Here is a 13,249-nt window from a genome sequence, read left to right on the forward strand (position 1 = left end):
GTCAACTTAAAATTCTGTTTTTAAATGGGGATTTCATTTATTAAGGGGAAAAAGAACAATTCAAAGTTACTTGTCCATGTGTAAAAAAAAAAAAAAGTAATGGCACCTAAACCTAATAGCTAGCCCAGCAGCAACAACTGGACTGGCAACGAGTCGTTTACATTTCTGTGCAGATATTTTGACCCACTCTCCCTTGCAGAATTGTTTGAATTCAGGAAAAATGCAGGGTTTTCGAGCATAAATGACCTTTTCTAGGTCATGCCCCTGCAATTCAATCGGATTCCAGTTTGGACTTTGATAAGGCCACTCCAAAAGCTTAATTTAGTTTTTTAAGCCATTCAGAAGTTAACTTGCTGGTGTGTTTTGAATCGTTATCCCGCTGCAGAGCCCAAGTGTGCTTCAGCTTGAAGTTACAAACTGATGGCTGAACATTATCCTTCAGGATTTTCTGTTAAAGAGCAGAATTCATGGTTCCATCAATCACAGCGAGTTTTCCAGGTCCTGAAGGAGCAAGCAGCCCAAGACCATCACACTACCACCGCCATGTTTGACTGTTGGTATGATGTTCTTTTTCTGAAACGCTGTGCCAAATTTACACCAGATGTAACGAGACACATACCTTACAAAAAGCTCAACTTTCATCTCGGCAGTCCATAAAATATTCTCCCAAAAGTCTTGTTTTTTTGCAAAAGTAAAGCGAGCCTTTATGTTCTTTTTGGTCAGCAGCTGTTTTCGCCTTGGAATGCTGGCGTGAATGCCATTTTTTCCCAGTCTATTCTTTATTGTGTCATGAACACTGCCCTTAACTGAGCCAAGGGAGGCCAGCAGTTCTTTAGAAGTTGTCCTGAGTTCCTTTGTGATCTCCCGGATGAGTCATTGCTGTTCTCTTGGAGTAATCTTTGAAGGCCGGGCACTCCTGCAACGGTTCACCACTGTTACATGTTTTCTCAATGTGAGGATAATGGCTCTCCCTGTGGTTCGCTGGAATCCTAAAGCTTTAGAAATGGCTTTTATAACCCTTTGCGGATTGATAGAGGTTAATTGCTTAATTTATCTTTTGTATGACTTGATTTTGTTGGGAAAAATGCTGTTTAAGTGATTTTTTGATCGAACAGGTCTGGAGGTAATCAGGCTTGGGTGTGATCAGTGAAATGTAAACAAAAATTATGATGAAGTATGACAATTATGATTAATTCATGGTTTAACAAGGTGGCTAATTACTTTTTCACACAGGGCCAACTCACTTTTTTTCCTTAATAAATGAAATCACCATTTAAAAACAGTATTTTAAGTTGACTTGGGTTATATTTGTCAAATATTTACATTTGTTTGATGATCTTAAACATTAAAGAGGGGGAACTGTGCCAAGATATACGAATTTGAGAAGCGGGCCAATACTTTTTCACAGCACTGTATATGGTACCGCATAGCATGATGCTCTCAAGCACAGTACACTTCTGTTGCCCAGAATGGTTGGAGGAAGTGGGCATTGGTATAGTACGCTTGCTCATGCGTGAGCACATGCACGGACACGCAATGTAGAAATGTAGTATAATCGATGTGACTGGGATTCAACTTATATTAAGCTATAAATGAATAACCACCACTATAATAGAAATAAACACAATACACCTTTCTGTGTCTGTGCTGCATCATGAAGTGATGGAAAATGTTTGAGCGCGGGCCAATGGAGGACAGGGGAGGGATATGTTACCGGTTATATTACAGGTATATATATATATATATATATATATATATATATATATATATATATATATATATATGTTTTATACACAGTATCTCTAAAAAAGTTTGCATGCAACCGCGCTGAAGAAAAGACACTTTGCTACAATGTCAAGTTGTCAGTGTACAGCTTATATAACATGGTAAATTTACTGTTGCCTCAAAATAACTCAACACAAACATTCATGTCTAAACCTATGGCAACAAAGGTTAGTACACCCCTAATTGAAAATGTCCAAATTGTGCCCAAAGTGCCAATATGTTGTGTGGCCACCATTATTCTCCCGCACTGCCTTGACCCTCTTCGGCAGGGATAGAGTTCACCAGAGCTTCACTCTATACTGCCCTTTGTTCGATACTGTATATTCTACATTTTAAGATTACCGTAGGTTCAGTATGACAAAGGAATCAATTAATTCTTCAGTCAATTGTTGTTTTGGCATGGCTGCTCATGTGGATTGTTAATGTCCTGTTAGTGAGTTAATTTGTGGGATGCCGCATGCCTTTTTTAGCATATTCTGAAGTCATCACCAGTCTGCGCAAAGTCTGTAACCACTCATTCATATTCTCACTCTGAATTTCAATCACGCATGAGGCACAGTTCACGTCCATGCCCTTGCACTGCTACGCAGCAATTAGATATTGCTTTTTCTTCTCAAAGTGCTGTTTAACAGTTGAGCAGAAATGATCACTCCAACACCCTTCAATTATAGTGTTGAGAAGTGAGCTTTTTGAGGAACCAATGAGCTTTCTTAAAGTGTTATCTGTGGCAGGTTATCTGTTTCCTTTTTACTAGAAAGTGGTGCCACATTAGATACACGAGTGGCTTGCACATCTCCCTCGCAGTCCTCAGGGTTGGAATCTCGACTCTGGCCTCCCTCTGTGGCGTTTGCATGTTCTCCCCGTGAATGTGAGTGTGAACAAGTGACATTTGGCGAGGTTCATGGCTGTTGAAGCACTAACAATCACAGATTTACAAATTTGAGTTAAACAGAGCGGTGGTTTGAAAAGAGCAGCGTATTTTCTGACCTGATGTTTGAAGCAGAGCTTTAATCTCTGTCTTTCTTTATTAAGTGAATTCATTTTCAACAGGTAGTCCAGTTTCGAAGATGTTTTTGTTTTTAAGGTTAGATATTATATCTTCCATGTTTGGCTTTCATTTGGAGCAAAATGTTCGAATGAACAGACTGCAATTGTGTACCTGATTTTGGACTTGTGTGCCCTTGTAAGCCCCCTGCAGTGAGCATGCAGTGTGTGTTTAAGTTCATTCGTAGGTTCTTTGTCTACACTGTATGTGCCCTATGATCGCACGACCGGTCCAGCGTGTACTAAATCAGCTGGAATAGGCTCGAACTGAACTATGACCATAATGAGGACAGGTGCTGCGGAAATTGGATGGATGGATTTTGGTTGAAATTCACAGTGGTGTAGAACTGTACTGCATCATAATGAGCGCTGCTTCTAATATCTGCCCCCACCTTAGTACCTAAATAGGGTAATATATTTCAAATACCTCTTAGTATGCAGTTCGACTCCACTGCAATTACAATGATGCCTAAAAGTGAAAATACATATCCTTCATCATTCTGAACATTCAGACACACCATTCCAAATTTTGCTGGTTGATTTTCTTTGAAATATATTTTGTTATTGCTCAGCTGCACTAATTCGTGGAAACAGAAACAACTGCACCCAGTTTTCTCAGAACCTCGACTGGTTGGTCAGCAAACTGGAAAGACTTGAGTCATCATCAGGTATAAAAGTATTTTCTTTTGCCGCTTTTAAGATTATCTATGAAATAGAAACTATAATCCAAATACAACTGGGTATGCATCTCTTCATATAATGACAATGTAATTTCTTTTTAGGCATCCTGGAAGTTCTGCACTGTGTCTTGATTGAAAGTCCCGAGGCTTTGAACATCATCCAGAGAGGACACATCAAATCCATCATCTCTTTGCTGTACAAACACGGACGCAACCACAAGGTGTCAAATGACTGCATCTTATTTGGTTAAGTTTAAGTTTATTGGGAATTCAAAGTGTGACAGTAAATCTCCCAACTGAGCCTTTAATTCCCTTTGCTTTCACTCGCCGCCTTGTGACAATAACAAAACTAAAGCCAGTGCATAGCCAATTTAGCCTGAGAAACAATTTGTGTTACTTTACTGAACAAGTCAAATCCAATAGTTCAAGGACGATTGAATCAGGATTGCTGTTTTTATCTGAACTCTCTTCGTCTCATCTGAAGTTCAGCTGTGTAACCTTTTGTGAGGACAAGATTCTTCAAACAATGAAAAATAACTATAAATATTATTTTTAAATATTTGAGTATGACCTCGAATGAAGTTTATTTTGTGGAGGTTATTTATACAACATATTGTCTTCATTGTCTTTCAGATTCTGGACATCTTGTGCTCCCTTTGCGTATGTAACGGTGTGGCTGTGAGAGCCAATCAAAATCTGATCTGTGACAACCTGCTTCCCAAAAGGGACCTGCTTCTTCAGACCCGACTAGTCAATGATGTTCATAGGTATGTGAAGAAAATCTTTTTTTATTTTTTATTTTTATTTGATTTTTTTATTTTTTTTTAAACTGAAATCAGGGCCGGCACGGTGGCCGACTGGTTAGAGCGTCAGCCTCACAGTTCTGAGGTGCGGGGTTCACTCCGGTTTCCTCCCACATCCCAAAAACATGCATTAATTGGAGACTCTAAATTGCCCGTAGGCATGACTGTGAGTGCGAATGGTTGTTAGTTTCTATGTGCCCTGCGATTGGCTGGCAACCAGTTCAGGGTGTACCCCGCCTCCTGCCCGATCACAGCTGGGATAGGCTCCAGCACGCCCGCGACCCTAGTGAGGAGAAGCGGCTCAGAAAATGGATGGATGGATGGATGAAATCAGGGCTTGTACAGGTGATTGAACCTCTTGTAAATGCTTGAATGTTATATTAATTTGATTGAAATTTCTTTTAAGATATAGTACCTGCACATGAATTTATAACTATTTTAAGTAGGGATGCACCAACACCACTTTTATCAGACTGACTATGAGTACCAGTACTTACATTTGAGTACTCGCGGATACTAATTACCGATACTTGATAATGCCATTCCGTTTTGCAATTGTGATGAAAAGGTGTTTTGTTTTAATCGAATGTTGCTAAAAAACAAACTTTTCTTGAACATTGTACAAGTTTCACTCAAATATAACACTTGTTAGAGTAACAAACATGTAATAGAATAGCCAGGTGCCCCTTTACCAATATTTTTATCTTTAGGAAAGATAAAATTGTTGATTGTCCTGTGGTTAGAGGAAAGGCTTTTGTGTATTATCCCAAATAAGACAGTTGAAGTCCATTGTATTATGCCTCACACTATGTACTGTATGCATCTGTTTTCACTTCAAGCATGAGGCCTAACATCTTCTTGGGTGTGGCCGAAGGCTCTGCCCAATACAAAAAGTGGTACGTCGAGGTGGTGATCGATCAGGTGGACCACTTTGTAACGGGTGAATCCACCCACCTGAGGGTGGGCTGGGCTAATACGAAAGGCTACGCCCCGTATCCTGGTGGAGGTGAGGGATGGGGAGGCAACGGCGTGGGCGACGATCTCTACTCTTACAGCTTTGACGGTCTTCACCTCTGGTCAGGTGGGACTCTTCACTACCACTGGCTGATTGTACACAAGGCAAATGCACATTTTTTGTTTGGCTAAAGTTGGAAAATGAAAGTAGTTTCAAGGGTTCACTTATTCTACATGTTCAGTGTCCAGAAAGTGACCTGCTTTACACAATGAGTAAAAGAGCACGAAAAGAACGCGGACCTCTGCCAAGGCTTAAACATTTTAAAGCAAAATGGATATTAGCTTAATAAAAATTTAAAGGTATTAATAAAAAATAAGCATATAAATGGAAATAATCATGATTATAGCCAACAATAACACAACAATTACGAACTTATCTGTCCATTTTCGATAAATTCAAATTTGGATTGGATGACTCTCCTGCCTAACCACCCATCTCTCCTCCTTGTGTGTATGTGTACCTCCTCTTGTTTAGGTCGCATCCCGCGGGCGGTGGCCTCTATTAACCAGCACCTGTTGACCTCAGATGACGTGGTTAGTTGTTGTCTGGACTTAGGCTCCCCCAGCATGTCCTTTAGGATCAACGGGCAGCCTGTGCAGGGCATGTTTGAAGACTTCAACACGGATGGATTCTTTTTTCCTGTCATCAGCTTCTCTGCTGGTGCCAAGTATGTTTCACTGGAAAGTTACCAAAAGAAGGCAAAGTGGGTGAAGTCTGCTTAATGGCTTCCTTTCCACTGGGGCATTATTACGTAATAGCAGATGCGTGTTAAGTGCTATTTGCTGAAGTTGAGTCCCAAACATTGAGTAGAAACAAAAACCCACAGTGAAGGGGAGTCTCATATTTTCTTGCGTAATGTCACGTAGTGTTATGTCACCTCTTGCTTCACCAGAGTGCGTTTCTTGTTGGGTGGACGGCATGGAGATTTCAAGTTCCTACCCCCAGCCGGTTACTCTCCGTGCTATGAGGCGCTGCTGCCAAAGGAGAAGATGCACGTTGAGCCTGTGAAGGAGTACAAGAGGGATCACGAAGGAGTCCGAGACCTGTTGGGAACGACCCAATTTCTTTCCCAGGCCTCCTTCATCCCCACTCCGGTTGACACCAGCCAGGTGAGGGGACTTCTATGCTCATAACGCATTTAATACCATTGGTGCTTGTTCAGCATCTTTAATATGTACTATCATTTTAATGTTGTGGCGTCAATGTTTTAAAGTGCTTGAGTTGACGAAAATACTATAAAGTCTGCCGCACATTGCGCGATGTGGACAAACACGACTTGGACTGGACCATCACAAAAAATGACAGTTGGCAACTCACACCCGCACTTGAGCGATTTGATCCATGGACACCCTGTGATATTAAACTGCCAGTCTTTTGAGTTTCCACATACAGTATATTACACTGTATTACTTTTATTAAACCATAAAAAGATAGTTCGGCAGTCAAAGAAGAAGCAGTTTGTTATAGAGAGAGGATGTGGGCGAGAATAAAAGCAAGCATGGGGATATATTGAGAGGTTCAAGTCACTTGAACATACATACATCGCTCGCATTAATTTTGACGAAAATGACTGCAAGCTTTGTAATTTCATCCACAGGTACATATGAAATTATAAATAAAGTCACAGTGAGTAATGTTGTAAAACACAACCTATGTTTACTTTATGTACTCTATTTGTATGGCTTGGCGGCGGCCAGCTGGGTCCCGCTATCTTAAAACCTGGAAATGCATTGTTGCCGTGTGTGAAAGTTTTTGTGCATTTTGATTGGTTGTAATCTGCGATGTTACTAAATGTGAATCGGCAAAACCAGCGGCCAAGTTATCGGCCACACAGCGAACTATTTGCTGAACCCCGTACACTGCGCGAGAGGTCACTTGGGTTTACCCACATCACTCAGTGTATGGCAGGCCTAAAACAATGTACAGTATTTTCACAACAATATGAGAATAATACTAAATAATATAACAAAGAGTAACACTATCAAAAGTAAGTTGGACATTTTTAACTTAAATTGAAACCAGAGCAAATAGAAGGTATATCATCCATCCATCCATCCATCCATCCCATCCATCCATTTTCTGAGCCGATTCTCCTCACTAGGGTCGCGGGCGTGCTGGAGCTTATCCCAGCTATCATCGGGCAGGAGGCGGGGTACATGCTGAACCATCCATTCCCCTTGTCTGTGCAGATTGTTCTTCCGCCTCACATGGACAACATCCGAGACAAGCTGGCAGAAAACATTCACGAACTGTGGGGTATGAACAAGATCGAGCTAGGATGGACGTACGGCAAGGTACACCTGCTGCACAGTGTCACACCGAATACATCACTCGAGCAGAACCGATCTACAACCCTAATTCCAATGAAGTTGGGACATTGTCTTCAACATAAATAAAAACAGAATACAATGATTTGCAAATCATGTTCAACCTATATTTAATTGAATACACTACAAAGACAAGATATTTAATGTTCAAACTGATAAAGTTTATTGTTTTTAGCAAATAATCATCAACTTAGAATTTTATGGCTGCAACATGTTCCAGAAAAGCTGGAACAGGTGGCAAAAAAGACTGAGAAAGTTGAGGAATGCTCATCAAATACTTGTTTGGAACAGGCTAATTGGGAACAGGTGGGTCCCATGATTGAGTATAAAAGGAGCTTCCCCGAATTGCTCATTCACAAGCAAAGATGGGGCGAGGTTCACCTCTGCGTGAGAAAATAGTCAAACAGTTTAAGGACAATGTTCCTCAATGTACAATTGCAAGGAATTTAGGGATTTCATCATCTACGGTCCATAATATCATCAAAAGGTTCCGAGAATCTGGAGAAATCACTGCATGACCTTCGATCCCTCAGGGGGCACTGCATCAAAAATCGACATCAATGTGTAAAGGATATCACCACATGGGCTCAAGAACACTTCAGAAAAACAATGTCAGGAAATACAATTCGGCGCTGCATCTGTAAGTGCAACTTGAAACTCTACTATACAAAGCAAAAGCCATTTATCAACAACACCCAGAAACGCCGCCGGCTTCGCTGGGCCCGAGCTCATCTAAGATGGACTGATGCAAAGTGGGAAAGTGTTCTGTGGTCTGACAAGTCCACATTTCAAATTGTTTTGGGAAATTGTGGATGTTGTGTCCTCCGGGCGAAAGAGGAAAAGAACCATCCGGACTGTTATGGACCCAAAGTTCAAAAGCCAGCATCTGTGATGGTATGGGGCTGTGTTAGTGCCAATGGCATGGGTAACTTGCACATATGTGAAGGCACCATTAATTCTGAAAGGTTCATACAGGTTTTGGAGAAACATATGCTGCCATCCAAGCAACGTCTATTTCATGTAACATTTGCACAATCATTGTCCCAGATTATCGCACTACTCGTCACTTTAAACCGCATACACTCCTTGAAGTCTCAGTGCCCTTTGCACAATGGTCATTGCACCGGACTATTGCGATATTAGCCATTCGAACTGCTCTAAGTGCTAGAGGACTCTGCATCTTTTTGTACAATTGTTGTTTGTTGTTGTTTTTTGTCAATGTCTTTATGTCTCCAAAGTGTTCTGTTGTACTAGAGCGGCTCCAACTACCGGAGACAAATTCCTTGTGTGTTTTGGACATACTTGGCAAATAAAGATGATTCTGATTCTGATTCTGATTCTGATGGAAGAGCCTGCTTATTTCAGCAAGACAATACCAAACCACATTCTGCATGTGTTACAACAGTGTGGCTTTGTAGTAAAAGAGTGTGGGTACTAGACTGGCCTGCCTGCAGTCCAGACCTGTCTCCCATTGAAAATGTGTGGCGCATTATGGAGCATAAAATACAACAACGGAGACCCCGGACTGTTGAACAGCTGAAGCTGTTCATCAAGCAAGAATGGGAAAGAATTCCACCTACAATTAGTGTCCTCAGTTCCAAAACGTTTATTGAATCTTGTTAAAAGAAAAGACGATGTAACACAGTGGTAAACATGACCCTGTCCCAGCTTTTTTGGAACGTGTTGCAGCCATAAAATTATGAGTTAATGATTATTTGCTGAAAACAATAATGTTTATCAGTTTGAACATTAAATATCTTGTCTTTGTAGTGTATTCAATTAAATATAGGTTGAACATGATTTACAAATCATTGCATTCTTTTTTTATTTATGTTTAATACAACGTCCCAACTTCATTGAATTGGGTTTGTACTTCACATGAAATGTGTTAGCCTTTTCTTAATGGTAAAATGTACATATTTGATAGCCAGTATTAGATATTAATCCTAATTTTCCTCTATTTATTTTTCATCCCAGGTTCGGGATGATAACAAGAGGCAGCACCCATGCCTTGTTGATTTTACCAAGTTGCCTGAAACGGAAAGAAGCTACAACCTGCAAATGTCAAGCGAAACACTTAAGTATGGCCCCTTACTAAACAGTCTCATGAAGGCCACTCATTAAATGTTGTGTGAGAGCACATTTAGGTGAGAATAAAAGCAATGCTGGCGGCATGGTGGCCGACTGGTTAGAGCGTCAGCCTCACAGTTCTGAGGAGCGGGGTTCAATCCCCGGTCCCGCCTATGTGGAGTTTGCATGTTCTCCCCGTACCTGCGTGGGTTTTCTCCGGGCACTCCGGTTTCCTCCCACATCCCAAAAACATGCATTAATTGGGGACTGTTGTTTGTTTGTATGTGCCCTGCGATTGGCTGGCAACCAGTTCAGGGTGGACTCCGCCTCCTGCCCAATGATAGCTGGGATAGGCTCCAGCACGCCCGCGACCCTAGTGAGGAGAAGCGGCTCAGAAAATGGATGGATGGATAAAAGCAATGCTTATAATCTTCTGAGTGAATTCCAGTATTGATGTTGAAGAAACCTTTGCTTCCAAGCTGATCTCAGCCAATTGCTGGCTCCTGTCACACTAAAACATTTGATTTGGCTCAATAAAGTGACCTCGCCTTTTGTCTGGTGCCTCCTACAGGTCCATTGTCACATTTGAAAAGATTGGCAAATGCATCATAAATTCAAATTCTATCTATCTATCTATCTATCTATCTATCTATCTATCTATCTATCTATCTATCTATCTATCTATCTATCTATCTATCTATCTATCTATCTATCTATCTATCTATCTATCTATCTATCTATCTATCTATCTATCTATCTATCTATCTATCTATCTATCTATCTATCTATCTATTTATCTATCTATCTATCATAATCTAAATCTGTTAATGTGATGTTATTTTCAGGACACTCATGGCTCTTGGATGCCATGTTGCCCAGGTCAACATTCATGCAGAGGACGATCTGAAGAATATCAAACTTCCCAAAGAGTAAGTTAGTATTTTTCACTTTTGTGTTTTCATTTGTAGAATAAAAGTAGGTAAAAATATAAAAATCACAGCTTCACAATCTTTTTTAATGGTACATAGTTACAGTTTAAAATAAAGTATAAACTATATTTGCCATAATACACTTTATGATGTACATCCTGGACTGATCACCAGCCAATCACGGGGCAACTATAGATAAACAACCAATTAAATTCACATTTATGGACAATTTAAAGTGGGGAGGGGCGCATGGTGGCAAACGCTTGTGTGGCAAACGCTTGTGGCAAACGCATGTGTGGCAAACGCTTGTGGCAAACGCATGGTGGCAAACGCTTGTGTGAAAAACAGACATTTTAAAAAACAGACAGAAGGACCAGGTCATTTTTAGACGGGGCAAGAAAGAAAAAAAAAGATTTAAAATGTGCATGTAAAATATGTAAAATAGTTCATTTTAAACAATAACTTATATAAATATATTTAGATTTTTGTTTTTACAGATAATAGATTTATTTGTTAAATAACAAATTAATGAACTTAATAGTAATTCATTTTCATTTTTAAAGGTATTTATAATTATCATTAATTATCTTATTCAAAACATTCACATTCAGTTATTTTATGAGAATAAAATGAGCACATTTTGACCAATTTTTCAGAGAACAGCCGCACAAGCAGAACATGTACAGTACACTCTACATAGGAAGGTCGCAGTCGAGATTCAAACCCCCGGCCTCAGAACTCTGAGACAAACGTGCTGCCTACCACCACAATTATTATTTGTTTGTCTCCAGCTACATGATGTCCAGTGGATATAAGCCTGCCCCTCTGGACCTTTCTGATGTGAAGCTGACTGCAGGTCAGGAGGTTCTCGTTGACAAGCTAGCAGAAAATGCACACAACGTGTGGGCCAAAGACAGAATCAAACAAGGATGGACATATGGAATCCAGCAGGTAGAAATCTGTTTTCTCCCCATTACGCTGGCTTGAAGTTGACTTAATAGAGAATGGCATAAAGCTTGTTAAAATTCTACTGGCCAACTTAGAGCTAATTGTTTGTTTGTGCCAGGATTTAAAGAGCAGGCGTAATCCTCGCCTGGTGCCATATGCTTTACTTGATGAGCGCACGAAGAAGTCTAACAGAGACAGTCTGAGGGAGGCCATCAGGACAATGGTTGGCTATGGATATGGCATCGACCCTCCAGACCAGGAGGGTAAGAAACTTTGAGAGACTTAATAATACTCTCAGTGAATTAGTTTATTCCATTCAGTGACGCGATGTCAGGTCAAAGCTACAGAATGTGATGTAACCCTAATTGTAAGGAACTTTAAGCAGAAGGCACACACACAAAAAAAACAACAACAAGGGCAATGATACAGAAAGCAGCAATGTGTTTTCAGTTATCTAAAAGTCAAAACACGTGTTCACGTGTGAGATGCTTTTGATGGTGAATAGAGTATTCCCCTTGATTTTATAAAGCCTCCGAAGGCTTGCTGGTCAGCATATGCAGTCATTGAGATAATAAACTACTATTGATTTGTTTCTGTCAATATTTTCTATACAGATTATGAAAATGCAATCTAAACGCAATTTTTTGTGTTCTTATGGGGATAACGTGATGTTATTTTTGAATGATTTCTCCCAGCTGTCCACATGGCGGACAATCAGAGCATTGAGACTCTGCGATTCTTCCGCGTGGAGCAAACGTACGCCGTGATAACAGGAAAGTGGTACTTCGAGTTCGATGCCCGGAGTGGAGGCGATATGAGGGTTGGCTGGGCGAGACCTGGCTGCAGACCTGATGTGGAGCTAGGAACAGACGACCAAGCCTTTGTCTTTGATGGATACAAGGTAAACCGCATATTGCGCAATCTCAACCATCAGCTTGGAGCTCAGCGCCACTCTCTTTTTTTTTTTTATCCTTTCTCTCAGTTTTCTAAAACATGCACAGATTAATTGAAGACTCAAAATTGACAATAAATGCTAATGTAATTGTGAATGGTTGTTTGACTGTCCTGCGATTGACCGGCGACCAGTCCAGGGAGTAGCTGGTCTCTCAGCCTAATGAGGATTAACGATACAGAAAATAGATGGATGGGAAACACTTTTTTAAAGGGACATGATCACAAGAATATTTGCTTACTCTTTTTAATTACTACTTTGACAATCAACTTTGTTTATTTTCTCAAGGGTCGACGCTTACATGCAGGGAGCCGCTACTTTGGGCATCCGTGGAAAAAAGGAGACGTAGTGGGATGCATGATCAACATGGTGGACAAATCGATGATTTTTACCCTGAACGGCGAACTCCTGATAACCAACAAAGGCTCAGAGCTTTGCTTTACTGACTTTGAAACAGAAGATGGTGAGAGTTCCACACTTGAATGAATTTTACTTTACCCCTTATGTTATTCAACAACGGAAAAAAAAGATTGACTTCTAAACACTGTTAACACAGCGTAACAGAATTAGGTAAAACGTGTTCAGGATGGAAAGCTATTTATTTTCCTCAGCCAAAATTCCACTGAGCAACAGAATCCAAGCAAAGTAAATAACATAACACGTGCATAACACTACTACAATAATAAACTGGTATTT

General features: G+C 40.4%; 1 protein-coding gene across 2 annotated transcripts in view; it reads left to right on the top strand.

Moving 5' to 3' along the window:
* ryr3 (ryanodine receptor 3) overlaps positions 1-13,249 on the top strand; it is a 103,769-nt gene that overhangs the window by 42,305 nt on the left and 48,215 nt on the right. For both annotated transcript variants that reach the window (XM_061753089.1, XM_061753090.1), the window contains exons 15-27: positions 3,402-3,497; positions 3,612-3,730; positions 4,143-4,276; positions 5,152-5,393; positions 5,802-5,994; positions 6,220-6,436; positions 7,517-7,621; positions 9,632-9,735; positions 10,570-10,653; positions 11,445-11,604; positions 11,720-11,864; positions 12,297-12,502; positions 12,842-13,016. In XM_061753089.1, coding sequence (XP_061609073.1) covers positions 3,402-3,497; positions 3,612-3,730; positions 4,143-4,276; positions 5,152-5,393; positions 5,802-5,994; positions 6,220-6,436; positions 7,517-7,621; positions 9,632-9,735; positions 10,570-10,653; positions 11,445-11,604; positions 11,720-11,864; positions 12,297-12,502; positions 12,842-13,016 — 1,980 coding nt within the window. The remainder of the gene's footprint in view (positions 1-3,401; positions 3,498-3,611; positions 3,731-4,142; positions 4,277-5,151; positions 5,394-5,801; positions 5,995-6,219; positions 6,437-7,516; positions 7,622-9,631; positions 9,736-10,569; positions 10,654-11,444; positions 11,605-11,719; positions 11,865-12,296; positions 12,503-12,841; positions 13,017-13,249) is intronic.

The sequence above is a fragment of the Phyllopteryx taeniolatus genome, chromosome 18, assembly GCF_024500385.1.
Source record: "Phyllopteryx taeniolatus isolate TA_2022b chromosome 18, UOR_Ptae_1.2, whole genome shotgun sequence".
NCBI lineage: Eukaryota > Metazoa > Chordata > Actinopteri > Syngnathiformes > Syngnathidae > Phyllopteryx > Phyllopteryx taeniolatus.